At 38.5% G+C, this 23011-nt stretch overlaps 1 protein-coding gene across 2 annotated transcripts in view; it reads left to right on the top strand.

The window, feature by feature from the left end:
- Positions 1-9736: 9736 nt before the first annotated feature.
- The window catches only part of LOC117804699 (proline-rich protein 5-like), a 21235-nt gene continuing 7960 nt past the window's right edge, over positions 9737-23011 (top strand). Inside the window, exons 1-6 of one of the 2 annotated variants that reach the window (XM_034673017.1) lie at positions 9737-10001; positions 15885-15974; positions 18588-18773; positions 19558-19638; positions 20508-20614; positions 22949-23011. The exon at positions 22949-23011 is cut by the window's right edge and continues 29 nt beyond it. In XM_034673017.1, coding sequence (XP_034528908.1) covers positions 15949-15974; positions 18588-18773; positions 19558-19638; positions 20508-20614; positions 22949-23011 — 463 coding nt within the window. In that variant the 5' untranslated portion in view covers positions 9737-10001; positions 15885-15948. Of the gene's footprint in view, positions 10002-15884; positions 15975-18578; positions 18774-19557; positions 19639-20507; positions 20615-22948 lie in introns of both variants that reach the window. The other variant, XM_034673016.1, reaches the window with a different exon arrangement.

The raw sequence follows: 23011 nt of genomic DNA, 5'->3' as shown, positions 1-23011 counted from the left end.
CAAGTGGTATTTACTTGATTCAAATTGAAGTGTTATCTGTTTATCACTATGGTACAGGTCTGAAGTATTTACATTGATACATTTTACAATACAAATAGTTCCAAGGGCAACTAAGAGTGCAAATGGTAGTAAGCATGTGCTTTAGTGATGGGAAGTTCGGCTCTTTTCAGAGAGCCGGCTCTTTTAACTCGGCTCCCAAAGAAGAGCCGGCTCTTTCGACTCCCAAACGACTCTTAATTTAGGATCTTTTGTTGCCGTATATTTTACCTTAACTTTGCAAAAACTAATGGTTTGTGTTGAAAACCCCTTTTACGTACGGCATTTTTATGAGAAGCCTTATAATTGCCCAATTTTGTGCATTTATTCTGTTACAAAAACATTTTTACCCTAACCCTGGGGTTAAGGTTAGGGTGAGGGTTGTGATTAGGGTTATGATTAAGGTTAGGGTTAGGATTAGGGTAAGGGTTAGGGTTAGGTTTAGGATTAGAGTTACGGTTATGATTAGGGTTATGATTGGGGTTAGGATGAGGTTTGAATTAGGGTTTGGGTTAGGATTAGGATTAGGGTAAAGGTTATGATTAGGGTTAGGATAAGGGTCAGGATACGGGTTAGGATTAGGGTTAGGATTAGGGTTAGGGTAAGGGTTATCATTAGGGTTAGGGTTTAGGTTTAAGGTTAGGGTTAGGATTAGGGTTAGGATTATGATTAGGGTTAGGGTGAGGGTTAGGATAAGGTTTAGGATTAGGGTTAGGATTAGGGTTAAGGTTATGATTGGGGTTAGGGATTAGGGTTAGGGTTAGGATTAGGGTTAGGGTTAGGATTGGGGGTTTGGGTTAGGACTAGGGTTAGGGTTATGATTAGGGTTAGGGTTAGGATTAGGGTTAGGGTTAGGATTGGGGGTTTGGGTTAGGACTATGGTTAGGGTTATGATAAGGGTTAGGATGAGGTTTGAATTAGGGTTTGGGTTAGGATTAGGGTAAAGGTTATGATTAGGGTTAGGGTTAGGTTTGTGATTAGGATTAGGATTATGGTAAGGATTAGGGTTAGGATAAGGGTTAGGATTAGGGTTAGGGTTAGGGTTAGGGTTAGGGTTTAGGTTTAGGGTTATCATTAGGATTATGGTAAGGATTAGGGTTAGGATAAGGGTTAGGATTAGGGTTAGGGTTAGGGTAAGGGTTATCATTAGGGTTAGGGTTAAGGTTATCACTCCCCAGATCAAAGCAACGTGAAAGGGGGCGTGGTTACTGGGACGCAAGAACAAGTCACCTTATTACTTGTCACATAGGAATTCAAATTATCCATGAACATTATAAACAAGGAATCATTAGCCTTTTGATATACAACAGATTTGAACTTAAAATTAATAGTGTGAAAATAATGTTTATGTCTTTTGAATCTATTAACATGTAAATTATTGATTTACACTCAAACTTAAATTATTACAAACCTCATGATTTGCTTTATGATCCCACATGCCAAATTTAACTCCACAAAAAGGCAGATTAGACTGTTTCCCCTCTGTGGCAGTACTTGCCCTGTCCACATGGGGGCAGCACTGATCTTTCTTTACTGTAGCTATCTTGCTGTATTTATTTGACTCGTTCCTGCTATCCAGACCATTATTAAACAAGTTTCTTGCTTCGAGGTCATTCAGGAAACAGCTTGTTGTGAGGTGTGAATCTGGGCTTCCTATCTGTCGCCATGGACACAATGAAAACAACCAGATAAGCCCACAGAAAAAGAGGCCAGAGGAAGGAAGAGGGAAGGAAAATGAGACTTACTGGTACATTATAACAATTAATTTCCATCATGTAGTTTTCCTGCTCTGATATGAATACTGCACTGTACAAAGTTGCACATTACCTCCTTAAGCCTTCTCTAAGTGTAAAGAAGTATGTTTTTTACTCTCCCTTGGCTACTGTATGATCAGAGAGGATATGACCTTACATACCCTGTTGTGAGCCTGATAAGCATCAATGTATCACACATAATATACATTAGGATTGTATTTTTTACAGTGTTGTGTTTTGTTTTCAGGATTCAATGAACCAAAGCCAAGTGCAGGTTTTACAGGTGAACCCCAACAACATGGAGCTACACTTTTTCCATTAAATAGATGTTAATGACAAAAACATAATTGTGCCAGTCAACACGCCATTACCTGTATTTATTATTGTTATATTTTTCTTGTTATAACAAAGGCCTCATAGTTTTATCAGATTCATTAGAGTAAAAAGATAACGCAGGGTTGAGATTATATGTGACAACCATGAAGTGAAACCAAACCCTCAGCTTAAAATACTCACAACTACACACAGTTTAAACTAAAGGTCTCACAAATCCCTTCGATTTCTGTCATTTTGCTAGATTTAAGCTATGTATGTGTTAAATTAATGCTATTATTTTGCTTCAATTAATTCCTCTCAATAATTTAGAGTGGGAATTTTCTAATAGGCAGATATAGGATGAGAAAACAATTGACCCCTTATATGCCCTTATATTTTGACTGTGACAGCTGCAAATTCTGCAAAGTCTGCTATATTACTGTACTTTTTTAAGTCAGGAATGGATTTCCTGTTTTGCCTTCATGCTCCACAGAGACCAGAATCCAACCCAGGGTCCTGCTTTTGGAGCTGCCCTTTAATGCAACCTCAGGACAAGTGTGACCTTCACATCAGACACAGAGGTAAATGAGTAAGACACAATCGGTCCAAGCACCATTGAGCCCTTAATGGAGCGTAAGTAATAATTCAAATATTAGTACAAAAAGGTTGAGTAGGATCCAACTCCTAACTCAAGACATACAACATGCACTCACAGAAATAACACAAAAAAGTCCTTAAGTATGACAGAATCTCAAATAATGAGGGTCATTATGACCCTTAGCAGCTCTGCAGTTACAGTCACAAACACCTCTGCACTTCGAGGTAACCTGATGTTCATGAATGTAGAAATAGAAAATGAAAGATACAATTTCAACATCAAAAAGGAGAACAAAGGCTAAAAAAGGACATGATTTAGCTTAGAAAATCTGCTTGAAAACGTGATTGATGTGTGTACAGTAAGTGTTGCCTCCCATTCGTCCTGTTGTCGTGACCAATTAGTGAAGTTACACGACAATGGCCTTTTCTCTGCGGCAGCATGAAATGAAAGCACACTCAGAGTGACAGAGAGAGAGAGAGAGGATAGGAGGATAAGGGGGGTCTTCAGATGTCACATGTGTGGGAGACGGTACAGATGCACAGATTGCAGACGGAGAGAACAGCCAGTTCTAAAAAACAGTTTATGTAAATGTAGCAAGGATTAACCGGAGCAACAGTTTGACTGGAAGACGTTTTCTTCTAACTGTCAGTGTTTTAAGAGTGGAGGCAGAAATGTACAAGTTTTGAGTCATAACTTCTGCTTTCATGTTATTGTTTCTGTGTAAGTGACTTCACACTACACTGAAATTAATCTCTTCTTGTTGTTGTACCATCGCCTCTAAATTTAAATCCCGGGTGAACCTGGACTTTTTCAGTGTACCAGGACTTACCAGGTGTCAGTATCCTTTCCTGTTCTCTCCATATTACAGTTTCTAAAATACATTACCCATGGTGCACCATGAGACACTCACAATACATTAACATAGACTGTATATTTAAATGGATGGCATGAGTATTCACTAGCCTTGAAGCCAAAAGGTTCAGAGTTTAGGGAGCACTAACCAGGGGCGTCGTAGTAGGGGGTAAAGTGGGACTGACTACCTAGGGCCCAAGTGGGGAGGGGGGGCCCTTAATGGGCCCGGAATCAAATGTGTTTTCTACTACACTTATTTTTTGTTTTGTTATAACTGCAATGAGATTACTAAAATTGTCTGAATAAATAAACGGCTCTGTGAGATGCGCGTCTCATGCCTAAAGTGGGTAATTGTCATATTTTCATAGCATCAAGTGTGGCTGAATCTGATTGAAGGTAAACTGTAGGTTTTTAGAGTTTAACTTTACTTCATGAAGTTAGATTATACAAAATAATGCCCCCTTGTTGTTATTCAACAAGTCACTTGTCTTCAAATGATCTTGTTTAAAGACATGGACAGTCTGAAGGTCAATATTGTGCAATTACATTTGGAGAAATTATAAAAAAAATAATATTGAACCACACATATCAAGTCAGCCTGAGGGTCTCAACACCATCACTTTTTTTTCACAGGGTGTAACCAGGTCACAAACCTGCGTCGTTGCTATATCAGGAAGTGGTGGTCGAGTTAAATGTTTTCAGACGTTCTCACCAACATCAGATGAAGCAGCAATAAAGCAAAGACACGCCTAGATTAAAGTACATTCTTTTGCAAATAAAGCATGACATGAGAAAAGCTATTTCTTTGACCGAGTGTTTGAGATATATAGTCTTCATATTAACGTGTGTGCTCTTTTGACATTGGTGTATCACAGTCAAATTTCACTGATATGTGTAATAATACAATTAGTCTATTATGTAATGTGTAACTTTAAAGTGTCTCAAGTGTTAGCTAAACAGAAATAACAGAGTTGATATTATCACAACAAAGCAGCCTTCAGTACTTTGGTATCATGTGTCTAATCTGACTATTATTACAGTGGCAGGGCCAATAACAGATTTTTGTAATATAAACAAAGATGATTTTCTATGATATAACCCAGCTCACTGAGAGTTTCCATATGGGCCTAATGAGGACTGTGTGTATGGGTGTGTGTGTGTTTACTCAACACAGGTCACCCATACATTTCTGGTCCTTGCAAAGACACTTTTAGGGTCTGGACTTAAGTGTCTATCTGCTGTTGCTGGTGACAAAAAGACAACATCCAGCTAGAGTTAGACCAGTGATTCTTTTAAATAACTAACTATATATCCCCTAGAAAAAACATACTACTTTAGTTCTTTTTTTTAAGTCCAAATTATATATAAAAAATTGTGACCAAAGAAATGTCTTATCTCCACTTTTTCCCCTCTTGTTATTTCCTCAATTATCAAATGAACTACTGATTGAATTATTATTTACTTTCCAGATACCTTTTACTCAAGCAGTTAACCTTGACCTGCAGCCGGACTGTGACCAGGATACAGCTGGAGTGGAACACCTATGCTGACTTGTGATGATGGTAAATACAGGTTAGTACTGACTGAGGCCCCATCCACACGTATGTTGATATTTCTGAAAACTTTGTTTTTCCCTGCGTTTTGCCTCTACTTCCACACGTAAGCGGAGTTTAAGGTCACTAAATACAAAGGTTTTCAAAAACATCTTCCAAGGTGAAGATTCCTGTCTCAAGGACAGCAAGATAATACAATACAATATTTATTTTATGCATAGCATATTTTGTCTTCTGTACATACTTTTATTATCATTACTTTCACTGTATTTGTATTTATATTTTATTAATTACTTCTTCTATTAATATTATTTGATATTCTTAATTATTGTGTATAGGAGCAACTTTAATGACTGAATTTCCCCCCAGGATGAATAAAGTATTTCTAATCTAATTCTAATCTAATCTAAGTGGTAACCTCCAGTCTTAAGATATGAAGCCAATACAGAAGTGTTAAAACCTGCAGTTCATCAAGTGTCTGCTTGAGGTTGGCTGCAGAAGCACCAGAAACCACATACACACCTATTCCAAACAGCTGACCTTTACAGCAGAAGTGAACATGTTTACAGCCTGGTTCAAAAAAAGGTTTTGTTTTGAATAGATCATTTCTCTATCTGCACACACTGTACAGGGTGAGTGTTTTTTACTAATTATTTGGGGAAATATTTAACTTACAAATGTAAAGTAATGTAATGTAACTTTAGGAAATGTAAAGTATTGTATATAATGTAACATAATTCAACGTAACATGACACAACATATCACAACATAATGTAATGTGACGTGAATGTGTCATCAGCTGCTTTCTGTAGCAACAAAGTACGAGGTAAGATTCAGCTAATTTTGGTTTAAATGAGTGTTTGGTTTAAATGATGTAAAATATTTGATGTCTGATATTGCTACATGGCAAGGCATGGTATCTATAAATACCATTCATACAAAGATGAAATCAATGTGCTTTACAGAGTTAAACAAATCAGTGACCTTAAAAGCATTCAAACAAATTAGACAACCTGCCTTCTGTTTCAATGTAAATCACAGAAAAGTAAAAGTTATGACCAGATTGCTTATAGTGTTTGATTCATTTGTGGGAAGATCCCATTCTTCTTCCTTGCTGTAGTGAGGATGTTGCAACCTTGCCGTGTTTGGTGTAATCATGTAGCTGTGTAAGCAGGGGCTGCAGGTTTGTGTTAAGTGATGTGGGCTCCTGAGTCATTACTGGTTCCTGCTGGTGTTTCCTTTGGCTGGAGAGCAGCTTTTCTCCCCTCGTCTGTTTACGTGGCCCAGAGTAACATGGAGACAAGTTCCAAGTCTGTCTGCAGAAAGAGTGTTTGTGGCTGCAACCTGCTTTGTTAGAAGATTTCTGTCCACATGTGGTCGTGATAGGGTGTCTTCTTTCCTGTGTGTGTGTGTGTGTGTGTGTGTGTGTGTGTGTGTGTGTGTGTGTGTGTGTGTGTGTGTGTGTGTGTGTGTGTGTGTGTGTGTGTGTGTGTGTGTGTGTGTGTGTGTGTGTGTGTGCTTGTGTGTTTACATCAGCATGAAGAGAGTTTGTGTGTGTTTAAATAGACCGGAGGAGATGGAGTGGAGCTTAACCCAAACAAATACTGTGTATCTCTATAAACTTCTTATGTTCACCAAACAGGTCAGCATGTTCCTCTCTTCATCAGACACTTTGTCCTGTCAAAGTGCCCTTGATCAAGGCATCAAACCCCTACTTACTCTTACTATGAAAAAATGTTTGCTACACCAAGACTGTCTTGAATATCAATCTGATACAATAAAGAAAAGGGAGTCCACTTGGTAGAGGGTTTAACATATCTTCAACCCAATTGTGATGGCAATCGTAACCAGGAAGGGGAAGCCCCCACTGTGAGAAACCACTTGAAACTTCAGATTCTAGAGAATGAGAGATGTGTGATTTTTTGTGTGTAGAGGAAATGAACAGAAAAAGGGGAGAATTTGAGCTACTAACGCTTATATGAGCTTAAATATGAGTAACCACTTAACATTTTAATATATAACCCATGTGTGATTATCCAAAAGTCATTTAAGGAAATAAACAGCCTTGCACACTTTAAAGGTGTGCTTTGTGGTGTGCATGGTTGTAAAAATCAACTCCAAGGTGTGCTTTAAATGTGCAAATTGCCAGCTATAAACTGTATCAGAATGAGGTTGTTAACGGGAAACAGAGAAGCTGTGCTGCTGCGATGTAATCCCTGAGCACCCAGGTACAAACTAACAATCTTTTTCACTGTTTGGGTTTAACTTTAACATCAACAATCTTAAGTTAGAGTGTAATAAAGAGTAGACTGTATCCAAACAGAACTACCACAACACCTAAAGTCATAGATAATAGCATATTGAAGTACATTTACTGAAAACTGGCTTTGCTGCCAATGTTCATCGGATAAATATCACAATAAATGACAAAATGACGCATGTTCAAGCGATGATGTTTCCAGTTACAGAAGGAATGCAGGTTCATCCTGTATTTCCTGGTAACAAGATACACTCTTGAATAAACAAAAACACACACACACCTGAGCTGAGAGGTGCTCTACAAGTCACACGGGTGAGAGAATGTCCCTGAACAAACACTCACTAACTGCAAAGGAAAAACTCACATCACTCATTTACTGCAGGTATGTTAGTGGGCTAGGTTAGTGGTTTAACTACACACACACACCACCACACACACACACTTTCACACACAACCTCCAACAGAGTCTAGAAAGTGATTGTTATGTGCGTTTTTGTGTAAGTCATACAGTGCATGTGTAATGGTTGGTTGTGTGTGTGCACAAGAGCTGCACTCTGTTTATATCTCTGTTTATATATTGTTAGGTGATTAGTGAACTCTGAGGGAGCTGTATTTTTCCAGGTGTTCCCGTGTGTGTGTGTGTGTGTGTGTGTGTGTGTGTGTGAGAGAGAGAGTGTGTGTGTGTTTGTGTGTGTGTGTGTGTGTGTGTGTGGTTGTTTTATAACCCTGAGAATTTTTCAGATAAAATCTAGCCTTGACCGCTAGACTTTGCTATTATAAACCTGCTCCTTATTACAGTGGGCGGGGCAGTGTGTGTGTGTCTCTGTGTGTGCTGCACTATCAGTCACAGTTGCATGATGTGCAGTGTGTGCAGACAGATTGCAGAGTGCAGAGTGCAGATTGCCTGATGTGACACAGTGGGCTCTGTGGCTCTGCAGTGATCTGTGCATTAGATTCAGGGGGGGCAGTAAATGTTAGCTAGCTCTGCAGTGAAAACACACATTAACACACACACACACACACACACACACACAGAAGCTGTTGTGAGTAGCTGCTGAGTTTCCTCCTCTGCTGGCAGTAAAAGCTCTCGGTTTAATGTCCAGTGTTGTGAGTGGGCTGCTGCTGAATTTGTTTGCCTATGAATTATTTTAACATGAATTAAACATAATGGAAGGTCAATCTGCTGATGACAGAGATGCGGCTGATCACAACCAAAAAGTCACTCTCAGGCAACAGGCAGAGTCTTACTACCCCTCTCTCTCTTTCTCTCTCTCTGTCTCTCCCTCTCTCAACATTTGAGTGATTTTTGTTCATTCATGGTCTACAGAGGACGTGCCCTACTGACATTCGAGATCCCCAACTTCTGCTGCAGATTAATCAGCAGGTTTTGGCTTCCAGTCAAAATGTTTTGAGAAACATTGGATGGCTTGCAGCATTATTGAGAAGACTACATACATTATTTTCTTCTTCATGACAAACTGTCATTTGTTTTCAGGCAGAAACAAGGAAAAAGAGCGTTAGTTCATGCTGATGTGTCGTATCTAGGTCAGGGTCAGGAGAATGATCTCTCTTAAATCTTCCTGTAACTATTCTGCATCTTTTTATTCTAGTCTATTATTTTTAAATAATCAAATTACACCTTGCCATATTTACCACATGCCACAAAAAAAATTGAGGTTGTAATATTTCAACTTTTATCTGTTTATTCACATTTCCAGTGCACATAGTTTTAGTCTGCGGAATAATCAATGCATATTTAATTATTGGCTATTTCTGATCTGACCTGTATGTAGCTCATTTTAATTTTAGGATTCCCACTCTCTTATTCCCATCCCATAAAGCCTTGCGACCACACATGCAAAGTTTCTGAACCTTTAAGTTGCACAAAAATAAGGTATCAAGCGGTACATAAAAACTGCACTTCAGTAGTAAAGTAATAGTAATTTGTTTTTTTATCTCTGACTTTAGGAATTTAATGTACATAATAAACAATATGCTCAGTAGCAGGCTAGCAGTAGTAGAATTACTTTATGAAATAGCACATAAATACAAACTACAGGTAGCAAGGCAACAAAGGCTAAAAATATGATCTCTCTTGCTTTTCTTGTGTCGTTTTATGTATTTGAACTGCTGTGTGTTGTCTTAAACTGCTTCACACCACAGACACATACTCAACCACGAACACTTTCCATAGGCTGTATGTATCCCCCACCGACCCCTACACACAGAACAGCCTCATGCAGCCTCGTGCACACACCCACACACCGTAATCTGTCAATCTCTCTCTCTCTCTCTCTCTCTCTCTCTCTCTCTCTCTCTCTCTCTCTCTCACTTCCTCCCTCTCTGTCTGTCTCGCGGAGGCTCTAGAAAGCCGCTGTGACAGCTCGCAGCAGCGCGCAGAAGCTCACGCGCGCCGGGGGTCGGCTCCACTTATTGGATCTTTTTCAGGAGAACGTGCGCACCTCCTCGCGCGCTGTTATCTGCGGCAAGAGCTGCGACGAGGAACTGTTTTCCTTGCATCGTGTAGACGTCCAGTTTTTACAAAGATACAGGAGTTATTTTTGGATTGATTACGGGGATTTAATCGCCGAGAACGCTGGCAGTGGAAGATAGCGAGGGAAGAAACTGAAAAAGTGAGTATTTATGAATGTAATTTGGTCAAAAGTACATTCGACAGTTTTACACTGAGCAGAATAAGAATAGAACGGTAGATAAGTTGAATTAAAAAACGACTTGTTTAATCCCAAACTGAGCTTATACCTACTGAATGCATATTAAATGTAACTCCATTTAGAATTAGTTGTATTGAAGGTTTTCTATTTCAAAAAAAGTTATGAAATAATAGTTTTTTATGCACTTTTATTAAGGCATTTTGGATACATTCAAAGTTAAATATTGCACTTTAGTTGCCCTCCAGTAGCAGGTGGGACTTGTGTTAAAATCAACAGTTTGGGCTGTGTTATAACAGTCTGCTTGTTACTTTCTCAGCATTTAAATGTAGCAGATTCTTTGTAAGTTCGTTCACATTTTTTACTTGCATTCCTAAGAGAATCTATGTTGCCATGTTTATGTTCTATTACTGATTGCATCTTTGAGATACTTAAGTGTTACCAATAAAATGAGATGTGATCAGTGGAGACAGAAAGGATCAATAAATATTATTCCTTTGTATGTGCATACACAGACTTCATGCCACCCCTCCGCTTTGCTCCACTATGGCCCCCAAGTTGAAAAAGTCCACCTCTGGCTGGTAGACAAGCTGCAGACTTGAAGACTGTTGTCAGAGTTGTATAGCTCTTAAAAACCGACACCAATGATTTATACAGCAGGTGGTTTGGTTTCGTGCCAGTGGCTGGCAGAGGTAGAGCAGAAAAACCTGCTGCAAGATGTAGCAAACCCTGACTTTAGCACTTCTCTGGTGCAGGGTGGTAATTTCCCTGTTGCTCTGCCAGTCTGTAAAACACTGTGTGTGTTGTGTGTTCCAGTTGAAGAAGATTATGGGTGTTAATTTTCAGCAGTGGAGTCCCTGGTATCTACTTACAATGTAAACTGTCTGAGAAAAAGGCAGGAGGGGGTGGAGGAGGAGGCTTAGAATTCAGAGAAGTCAAGATTTTAAATGAGTGGGAGCTCAATGGTTTCATGTGTTTTGATCACTTCATGAATATCTGTCCAGAGGCTTAGCGAACAACTCAAGTTCTCAAAACCACAACCCGTGGAACCTCAGTCCAAGAATCCTCAAAACTAAACAGAAATGTGGCACAGGGACGAGTAGGTCAGCTGGACATGCAGCACCAGTACGTGTGTCATTCAATCCAAAGAAAGTTCCAGGTCTCATCAAGCTGAGCCTAGGTTTGTCTATAATATTACTGAATTTCTTACCACGCCTCATGTTTCTTGAAAGTAGTGCCTTCCTGGCCAGGATTCACTTTGACTTATCCTACAGTTTTGTGATTCCGTAAGGAAGTCAGAATCACTGTCTTCCTGCAAGTTCAAAGAAAATATACTTTAGAGAAATAACACAAAAGTCTAGATAACGGACACAACGTTTTTCTTGGATGACAGAGTTAAACAAATGGCTTTAATAGCATTTTCTTTCCAGAGAAGTATTATCCATCAGGATCTTAGTGGGCAGAAAAAACATCCATGTGCAGAGCTTTAAAAAGCTTTGATACCTTGAGATTTGCAGAGGAGTTAAAACAAACCAGTCATATACGTTGAGTCTCCACTCTAGTTTCAAGTTGCTAGTTGGGCTGCAAACAATGACTAACTCATAGAAAAATAAGCCTTAGCCTGGAGATACGTTATTGCTCCTCTGAGTAACTATACTCAACAGAAGCCCTGTAAATCTTCATCATTCATTAGCCGATTGGTTGGAGATTGTCCTGAATAAAGTGACGAATAAAGTTTCCAGGAAGTAAAGCCTGAGACTATTTAGAGTCCCTGTGAGCAAAACAGACAAACATACAGTTATCACCTTGAGACTGCTGTAACACTGATCAGGACCTAAACTCCACCAGGGCCACCGTACTCAAACTGCACTACCATGACATTTCAAATGTAAAAATATCAACATGGTTACATCCAGGCAAACATTCAAACCCTCTCTCCTGCACTCTGACACCATCCAATGACACTATAACGCTCCTGATTTTACAGTCGTCATTACAAGGCTGTGCAGAAAAGAAAACAAACAAACAGCGGTTGTTTTATTTATGACAGAGAAAAAGGCCATGAGGATCCCCAGCTTTACCCTCTTTGGCCCTCTGCAACAGCCTACCCTATATGTGTGTGAGTTACTCTATCTCTGTGTGTCTTAGTGTGTGTGTGTGTGTGTGTGTGTGTGTGTGTGTGTGTGTGTGTGTGTGTGTGTGTGTGTGTGTGTGTGTGTGTGTGTGTGTGTGTGTGTGTAAGTGAGTGGGGGCATTTGAGTTCATGCCGTATCAAATGTCTGTCTCAACCACTTTACTGTAATTAGATTATAATACTGTCTTGTTAGCTAGACGTCAAATAGAGACACCTGTCTGTCTGTCTGTCTGTCTGTCTGTCTGTCTGTCTGTCTGTCTGTCTGTCTGTCTGCCTGTCTGTCTGTCTGCCTCAGTACGGTGCATCTCTTCATATATTTTTGTCATTAATCTTAAGTAGGAATTTTGCCTCTGTTTGCTTGAATACTGCTTTTAATTAGACGGACAGTGAATGCATCAGCAGCAGGGCTCTGAGTTGATCAGAGACATTAAAGGTTTGTCAACCAGAAGGCATCCGGACGCCTAAGCATTGGATATACAGCATCAACGTGAAGCAATAAGCTGCCTGACTGTCTTTATAAAAACACCATGTGAAAGTGTTTTGTGAATTTGAAGCATCTTTCACATCATGTTTTTTTCAGAGCAAAATGAAACCACATCTGTAAAATGGTGCTTCCTTTATGTTGCTCTCAGGTTAGTCACTTCACCGTCCCTGGGTCAGATCTGTAGAGGTGTAGAGTACTGTTCTCGCTGCCACTCTGTCTTTTTGACTTTACTCATAACTGGGCATCACAAAGGTGAGAAATATTTCAAACTCAACTTTTATGACTATACAATACAACGTGCAGACTTTGATGAGTGATCACACAAATATATTTTGTAGCCCCCTCATTTTGAGAAGCACTCAGTTTCAGGATGAGTTAGCTGTGTACCTTTGAATCTTGTTCCAAAGATGGGGCCGAGGATGGAATCATATGCTTATGATGATAAAATTACACCAGGCCAATTATTCTAGATTTTTTCCCATGGTATGTACTGTAGCTGCCCTTTAACAACGTTTCTAGCCTTGAGTTCATTTAGATGATTGTACAGCACATCCAATGCAATACAATATGGTGTGATATGAGAGGCTATGATACAGTATGTCAGTCTTTAATATGATGCGTTACAATGTCATACAATATGTGACAATACTGTACAATATGATAGGATACGGAACGACTGATACAATTCAATACTATATAATAGAATACGATAAAATGTGAGACTATATGTTTCGATACAATGCAATATGACATGTTAAAATATGACATTTCAGTATTACATGTTACATTATGGCATGTTAAAATATGACATATTTCAGTATAACATGTTAGAATATGACATGTAAAATACAATGTTACAATATGATGTAACAATATGACACGTAACAACATGAAACGTTACAATATGACACGTAACAACATGAAACGTTACAATGTGACACCTAACAATATAACACGTAACAATATGACATGTTAAAATACAATGTTACAATATGATGTAACAATATGACATGTAACAACATGAAACGTAACAATATGACACGTAACAATATTAAACGTTACAAATGACATGTTAAAATACAATGTTACAATATGACACGTAACAATATGTCACGTAACAATATGACACGTAACAACATGAAATGTTACAATATGACACGTAACAATATTAAACGTTACAATATGACACGTAACAATATTAAACGTTACAATATGACATGTTAAAATACAATGTTACAATATGACACATAACAATATGACACGTAACAATATGACACGTAACAATATGACACGTAACAACATGAAACGTTACAATATGACTCGTTACAGTATGACTTGTTACAGTATAATGAGTTACAATATGACATGTTACAATTTGACACGTTACAATACAAATTGTTACAAATTGACAAGGTAGAAAATTCAATATGGCATGTTACATTGTAACATGTTACAATATAACATGTTACAATGTGACACCTTATGACATGTTACAATATGCCACGTAACAATATATCATGTTACAATATATATTGTTACAATATGACATGTTACAATATGACATGTTACAATATGACATGTTACAATATGACATGTTACAATATGACATGTTACAATATATATTGTTACAATATATATTGTTACAATATGACATGTTACAATATGACATGTTACAATATGACATGTTACAATATGACATGTTACAATATGACATGTTACAATATATATTGTTACAATATGACATGTTACAATATGACATGTTACAATATGACATGTTACAATATATCATGTTACAATATATATTGTTACAATATGACATGTTACAATATGACATGTTACAATAAATATTGTTACAATATATCATGTTACAATATGACATGTTACAATATATATTGTTACAAGATAACACACTAAAATATGACACGTCACAATATGAGACCCTACAATATGACATGCTACAATATGACGCCTTACAATATATGTTACAAAATGAAATTTTAGTATATGATGTCGCAAAATGACATGTTACAATTTGACATATTACAATATGATATGTTGCAGTGTGACATTCTAAAATATGACATTTTACAATATGACACCTTACAAGATAACAGGCTACAATATGACACGTTAGAATATGACATGCTACAATTTGACATGTTACAATATGACATGTTAAAATATGACATGTTACAATATGACATGTTAAAATATGACATGTTACAATATGACATGCTACAATTTGACATGTTACAATATGACATGTTAAAATATGACATGTTACAATATGACATGTTAAAATATGACATGTTACATATTATCATGTTACAATATGTTACAATATGACATGTTACAATATGACATTCTAAAATATGAGACTTTACAATATATGTTAAAATAATGAAATGATAGAATACTACGAGTTACAATATAACACGTTACAATAAGACATGTTACAGTATGACGTTACATTACAACATGTTTGAATATGACATGTAACAGTATGACACCTTACAATATTTCATGTTACAATGTGACATGTTACAATATGCACGTTACAATATGTTACAGAGTCCTGATACATGGTCCACAGTAATATTTATATCACAGTACACTAATTCAGGATAAATGATGAATTGCAAGACAGCCATATAATAATGCATTTTGATTTCTGATGGACTGAACAATACAAAATACTCCTTAAAGGTATAGTGCAGGGTTGTTGTCATTGGCGCCCCACAAATGAGAAGGTTAGTCAAAATGGAAGGGAAATCTGATCAGATCGCTTTATTATTTTTGAAGCAGAATATTGATATTTGGCACCAGCAGTGTGATAAGAGTATTGCATTAGTTAGGATTAAAATATCATGCTTTATTGATATTTTATACCACATTAATAAAGTATTGATATCAGGAAGTAGCCATGAGCCTTTTTCGTAGCAGACAGCCACAGCAGGAAAAGAAGGCATGTTCTTAGTGACATAAGTAATGGCTCTGTTTGATTAAGTGTTACAGTAAGTCATGACAGTGTGACAGTGAGCCAGCATGCACCTGATACTGAGGTGTTTCAATCAAACTCAACTACTGTTCTCTTTATTATTTACACCTGTAAATGACTTCCAGGAAACTTGGGTTGGGTCTAAACTAGCAAATCAGCTCAGTCTATTAAGTTACATCAAGTCATCATTTGTTTGAAGTCTGTACCAGTAACTCTTGTTTTCTCGTTCAGATGCCGACACATTTGAAATGGATGCTGAGCGGTCGCTAGGTCGCAGCTGTCTGTCGAGGCAAGCATGGAACGAGAGGGTTCGTTTAGGAGGTAAGAACATACGCACACACTCAAACACACTTCACAGTGCTGAGGCTCACTGCAGATCCAACACTTCTCTTTCCCCCTTTTTTTCTCTCTTTGTCCCCCGTCCTCTGGGACACACAAAAAGGTAGACCAAAGTGGAAACACACACACACATTCCTCAATGACCTCATTTATACTTTCATTCATGCAAACATTTCCCTTATCCTCCTTTGTTTGGTAATTAGACCGCAGCATTTTCTCTCTCAACTCGTCCTGTTGTTTCAGAGCCAGGAACAAAAAGTGTCCTTCTTCTTGTCACACCAGTGTTCATGAACTCACACAACTGTTAGTTAGTATGTTCCCATTTTTCATCGACAAGGAGATTGTCTGCATCTTTTTTACTAGACTCCTCTGTATCTTCAGCTTCTTTTTACTTTTAGTTTTAGGGGGGTTTGACTGATTCTGCTTGGAGAGAATTTGGAAGCTCATCCCTACTTTGACCCATGAACTGTGAACCATGTGTGTGTGTGTGTGTGTGTGTGTGTGTGTGTGTGTGTGTGTGTGTGTGTGTGTGTGTGTGTGTGTGTGTGTGTGTGTGTGTCTCCGTCTCCAGTGTATTTGAGCCCAGGGCTCCTGTTCCTCACACTGACCTATTTATATGGAGTTGTACCAAGATCCAGGTTGACAGACGGACCTGAAACACACACACACACACACACACACACACACACACACACACACACACACACACACACACACCTTCTCTCCTTTCCTGATATTTTTCTCTCTGCCCATCTTTTCCTTATTCTTTCTCACTTCTCATTCATCTTCCTGCCTCTTATTTTCTCTTTCTTAAGCTTTGTCCGTCTAAATCCATTTCCGTTAATGAAGATCAGTTCCTGTAAACTAACATCATGAAACCAATAGAAAAGAATATAAAAACTCCATCATTGAAAGACGACAAAATAATATTAAAACATAAATAGGACAAGGATGAAAAAGAAATGCCCTCACATGTGATATAAGCGTGAAAACAACTTTTATATCTGTCCTTAGCTTCACACAGAGAGAAAAAGAAGAGGAGGAAGTGAAATGTGTGTCACCTTTAAATTCTTCCCCTCCCTTTTGGCAGCTCTTGAACCTCAAAGGGTTCCTTTGTTCGCCTGGCACAAAAGCTCACCGGGTCACATGGCCACCGGTTGGCACGGACTGGCAAAAGGAGAAAGAGAAAAGAGGAAAGTGAGGAATAAAAGCTGTTAAGGTAGAAGAACAAGTAAAGAGCTGGAAGAGGAGAATAAAAGCAGAGAGAAGCCTTGCTAAAAGGGCATGTGAAAGTTTTTCCACCAGTTCTTCATCCTGTCTTTCATCCAATTATTGGTCTGTTAGTCAGTGTGACACACACACTCATGGAGTGAGGATATGTGGTACCTTTTCAGTTACTCTATAGAGTAAGTACACGGTTTGCCAGTGTGTGTGTGTCTGTGCTTGATTGAGAGGTTTGTTCTTTTCTTCCAGTACCTGCAGACATCTCTAGTTTGTTTATGACATCTTTGAACAGCAGATACAACTCAGCTGTATTAAAACAACTGTCAGACACAGTCAACACACAGATACAGTATGTAGAGACACAGTAAATGGTGTATGTTGGATGTAGTAGATAACATGTTTTCCTCAACTTTACCTGGCACTTTCTATTTCTGTTCCTAAATTTTGACTTTAAACTGCATGCTCTCATACGTGGTTCTTCTTCTTCTTCTTCTTCTTCTTCTTCTTCTTCTTCTTCTTCTTCTTCTTCTTCTTCTTCTTCTTCTTCTTCTTCTTCTTCTTCTTCTTCTTCTTCTTCTTCTTCTTGCACCAATAGACCCAAAACTATGTCTAGTCCTTGAAGCCAAAATATCCCTTTTCTCTTTCTGAAACTGTATGTCCTCACTTGTATGGTCTAAATCTCGAGAGCACACAAAGACACACTCAGAAACACACTGGTTTAATCAAAGCAGTGTACAGTTTAATCCACAGATTCAGCAGGTTTACGCTTATTTAAAGATTTAAAGCTGGCTCAACTTTGCCCTTCAGCCTTTCACTGCTGCATCTCTCAATCTTTGTTTTATTTCTGCATCTTCTCCTCCACACGCCCATTCTCTGATCTTTCTAAATCACGTTTCTGCACTTTGTATCTCCATCCCTCACATCCCCCTCTCTCTCTTTATACATTCATACCTCCCTCTCTCCTTGTTCTCCTCTTTCTTTATTCTTCAGTTTCTATTTCACCTTTCTTCCTCTCCAGTTTTCTCTTCCCTTGAAAATGTTTCCTTGGGGTAGACTGGCTTTTTTCTCCCCCTGACAGCTCTTCCTACTTATCCCTGTACTGTATGTTTCCAGAGCAGTATAGCACATCAGCTTGCGTAAACATTAGCAGATGGCTAATAAAACGTATCCCCCATCATTAAACACTGATGTTGTCAGCCATTTAAACTGAGTCCTCTGCAGACGGTCTTTGGTATGTTCCGCTGGAGTTGAGTTTCTGTAGGTGGACAGTAGGTTTGGACTTGGCTCCGTCAGTATCATCCAGAAACCACAGAGGACTTGGATAAGTGCGTATTTATATTATATCTGTCTTTTTGTGTTTTGGATTTCGAGGAGCCTCCACAGTAAGCTGAGGTTGGGAGGCGGCTCGTCCTCCAGCCTCACTGACCTCTCGCAGGCGAAGAACCCAGGAGGAGGAGGAGGAGGAGGAGCGGGGGATAAGGGAGGACTGCCAGAGGAGAGCAGCAGGGACAAAGGGACCCAGCATAGGAGGGCTGGAGCGAACGCCACCTGGAACAGGTCAGAGTGGGAAAGACTGACTCACATATAAGTCATACATGTAACTCTTAGAGTTTGAAGCCTTTATGTTTACACACAGATGTTTGCATGTGAGTCTTTGTCCATGGCAGTACCATGTTTTATAAACATCCAGCAGAAAGCTCCATTGGTGGTATTATTTTTTATCCTATGAATGCAAACCTTTTTTCAACACACATGCATGCACATCAGCTCTTTTTGTCTCTTCTCCCTCAGGGTCCATCACCATCTCCTTTTATCTCCATCCTTCTCTCCTCTTTTCATCTCTTTCTGCATCATAGATCCCTTTCTTCTCTGGTCCTCTCTTTTGTTTCTCTAGATATTTTTACACAAGAGTGGAGCTTGAGGGCTAACATTTTAGCAAGTTCATGCCCCTTTTCTGACCGTTCATGTCCCCCTCTCCCTTTTTTCCTCTGTCTTTGTTGTTTACACTCTAGCTTTTATGGCCATGTGCTCATAGTTTATATTTTTCAACGTCTTGAAATTATATGACTCGACATCAGCTCAGCACAAACGCTCAAGCTGACAAACCTGGATATTTAAGAGAGGAAGATGGTATGACATCTATCATGCTTCAATCTAAGTTATTCTCTTTCTGCGTCTTAGATTTGTCTCATATGATAAAAGACTGATGCACAGAAACACCAGAACAGAGCACATATAAACCACAATATAAACATTCCACATGTAATGATTGTTGAATTATTGGACAGTATTCTGTTGTTATATATTTCCATTAAATGTTTTTGTTTGTGATTCTTCCCAGCATCCACAACGCAGTGATCTCAGTCTTCCAGAGGAAGGATCTCGCTGAAAATGAACTGTACACTCTGAATGAAGGCGTCAGGTGAGCTGTCTCATTTTTCAGTTTGTTTCTCTGTCTTTTTCACTAACTTTCTCTCATGCACTTACCAAACATTGTACTTGAGATGGTTTGTACTTCAGGACCAGACTAAATTACGGTGTTTCTTCTGTAATTTCCCACCTCCTCTTACACTCTCTTTGATGTATAATGGCAGCTTCAGCATGCTAAAATAAGCCTTTAGTGAAACATTAATTCTTGGGCTGTAATATTTGTGGACTGTTTACTGTTCACTGAAGTAGAAACACCTTAAAGTTGTTTAAAGGGGAAATAACAGGGTGAGGTTACTGAGGGGTCACTGCAGCGTTATTACAGAGAAGCTGAGACAGCAGTGTCAAACTGACTTACTGTGAATATTAGACTGCACGTACACATAAATAAACCAAAAATGTATGTACACTGTAAATACTTCAAACATACAAAAGTGCATTACAACCCTTTTCCCTGAGAGTTTCAGTCCAACATTTTCTACATAGTTTTTTCAGAGTCAAATCAGGGAATCCAGCTTTGTAAAACTTATACTATGGTTTTTGAAAACATGTATTATTGTCATACTGATGTTTTCTGTCACACAAACATTACAGGTTATATTTCCCCTCATACTAATCTGGACCCATGTTAACAGTTAATTATGTTATTGAAATGTTCTGTTGAAATTTTATAGCCTTCTTTTCAGTCTGATTAACATCTTTTCTCATTTCCTGCGTCTGCTGCTGTTCAAACACTGCTGCTCTGCAGTGCACCAGAACTCATTAGTTTTGGTTCATTTTATAGTGCGTGTGTGTGCCTCATGTCTGTGTCCACATACAGTATGAATGCTCTCATGTGCACTCACGTTCTTTGCTCTTTTGCAGGCAGCTGCTGAAGACAGAGCTGGGCTCCTTCTTTACGGAGTACCTTCAGGACCAGCTGCTCACTAAGGGCATGGTCATACTGAGAGACAAGATCCGCTTTTATGAAGGTACACACAGACGCACTAAAGCATGCACATCACACATCTTTTCATCTAATAGCTTCTTATTAACACTGAACACAACTACAGATTAATCTGAAGGGAATGTTTTACCTTTTGCAGGTTTTTGGTAACAAACTAAGTACTGTATAAAATCAACCTTTAATCATATAATCTAACCCAATGAAGAGTCACTCATTACGGCCTCAAGTGGCCTTTAATGTATATATAAGATAAACATATATAGGTCATATATAAAAATAAGGGTATCTATTAAGAGCCTTTAATTGTCCTCACAAGAAAATGCTCTTCTTATTTAATATATTCAATCTGTCCTGCTTAACCTTTTGTTGAGGCGTATGACACTGTTAGGTAAGCAACTTCTTAGAATATAATTCATGTGATGCAAAGCTATTTAGACCTTTGATTTGTTGCTTTGAAAAAGAATGTGCTTAAACTCAGTGAGAATTTAAAAAGTGACAAATGTCCTTAGTATAACAGGAAAAACAATGATTGTCTAAATGATCAGATTTGAAGTTGACCCTTCATCTACTTCTTGAACTGTTAAAGCTTAACTTTTATCTCTTCACCATCAAACACAAAGTCAGTTAGAAGGAGCCATAAAAACGAGAACACCCAGACATCGATTCGTTCTCTGTGTTGTGGTTTATGTGTGACCTTTATTGAAAGCACCTAAGACACACACAGACATTTGCACAAAGGCAAACACACATAGATTGACTGTGACAGATTTTCAGTATTGTCGTCACAGTAACCAGACAGGAAGTGATACCTTGCATCAATTTACCCAAAGTTAGTGAGAGATTTAAGATAAGACAAACCACTGCTGACGCATTATGCCTGTGCAGACCTTTGTTAACAAATATGAAGATTCAAGATCAGAGATGAAAAAGGCTTTATTTTCATGGTAGCTATACAACAAAACTCTGTTTGGTAGCTCTCAGAGACCAGCAGCAATACAGAGAATATTAGTAGGGTACAAGATAAAATAAAAGATAAAAAATATAGGAACTTTTACCAAACAGAGAGACCAGCAATAATAGAAATATTAATAAGGTACCAGATAAAATCTATTAAAAAAGTCATATCATTATAAATTGAATCAAAATTACTTATATATATATAGATATAACAGAACAGTGTTAACAGGTGTTCCACAGTAAATCATAGTTAATGCACAGCTCTAATAATGTATTCACAGTCCTGGGTGTAAACTACATGTGACTGGACTAAAAAACACCTGTGGAAAAATTGTGACATGTGTAATTAGCAAGCGGCAACCTCCGGTCTAAAAATATGAGTCAATGCGGAAGTGTTAAAAGCTGCAGTTCATCGAGGATCCGCTTGAGGCTGGCTCCGGAAGTACCAGAAGTCACATACACATGAATGGGGAAAAGACGATCTTTGCAGCATTAATAAACATGTTTACAGCCTGGTACAAAAGATGAGTGTAGTCTGAATAGCTCATTTCTCGATGTCCTCTCACTGTGAGGGGGGTGAATTTTTTTCTAATTCGGCAATTTCGAAGATATTGAGATTACTAGTCTTCCAATGAGAGGCTCAGCTGCCTGTGGGAACACTGCAGCTGTTGGCTAGGAGGCTCAAAGCCCGCCTCTTTACGTCACACTGGCTCGACAGAAGCAATATGGCTGCCGCAGCCGATTGGTCTCAAAACAGCTCTTCAGAAACAGATGGGTGACGTCACGGATCCTACGTCCATATTTTTTACAGTCTATGGTAATTAGTCAGTGTTTCATGTGAGACCTCTGCATCTAAATGTATATTTGCTACATTTTATTACGACTACACGAGAAAAAGTTGTCCCAATAAGTGAAGTTTGAGCCTGTTGGTAATAAACAGTTTCATATCAAATCCTGAAACAATATTCTTAATGTTTAACACTTTCAAACATGAGCTCTTTGGATGTCGTCTTGAACGCTAATGCACCTGAACCGCAAACATTTAAATCTGAATTGCTACCCAAGAGTCTTGATGTGTAAACGGGAAAACACTAGCTCAAAAAAAACAAGGGCCCCCCTTGGGATCGGGATGGCCCTCCCTAATATAATCTATGATTGGCTGTTTGCCTTATTAGAGGCGGGATTTGAATCAATATGAATTATTTGGGATGTGTCGAAGGTTGCTGGTAGCTGTCTATGCATCTTAATATAGCACATTTCCTTTTGTTGTCACTTTAAATCGAGACGTAGGACATATGTCTAAAATATTTCCCCACATTACTATTTTTTTGTGTTCTATGCTGATGTAATCTATGTGACTCTTGAGATCTCACCTGATATGTCGCTCTCCTTTCCATTAAAGGTCAGAAGCTGCTGGACTCCCTTGCTGACACTTGGGATTTCTTCTTCTGTGATGTCCTGTCCA

This window comes from Notolabrus celidotus, chromosome 21 (assembly GCF_009762535.1).
Source record: "Notolabrus celidotus isolate fNotCel1 chromosome 21, fNotCel1.pri, whole genome shotgun sequence".
Classification (NCBI taxonomy): Eukaryota; Metazoa; Chordata; class Actinopteri; order Labriformes; family Labridae; genus Notolabrus; species Notolabrus celidotus.
This window is presented reverse-complemented; position numbering and strand designations above follow the sequence as displayed.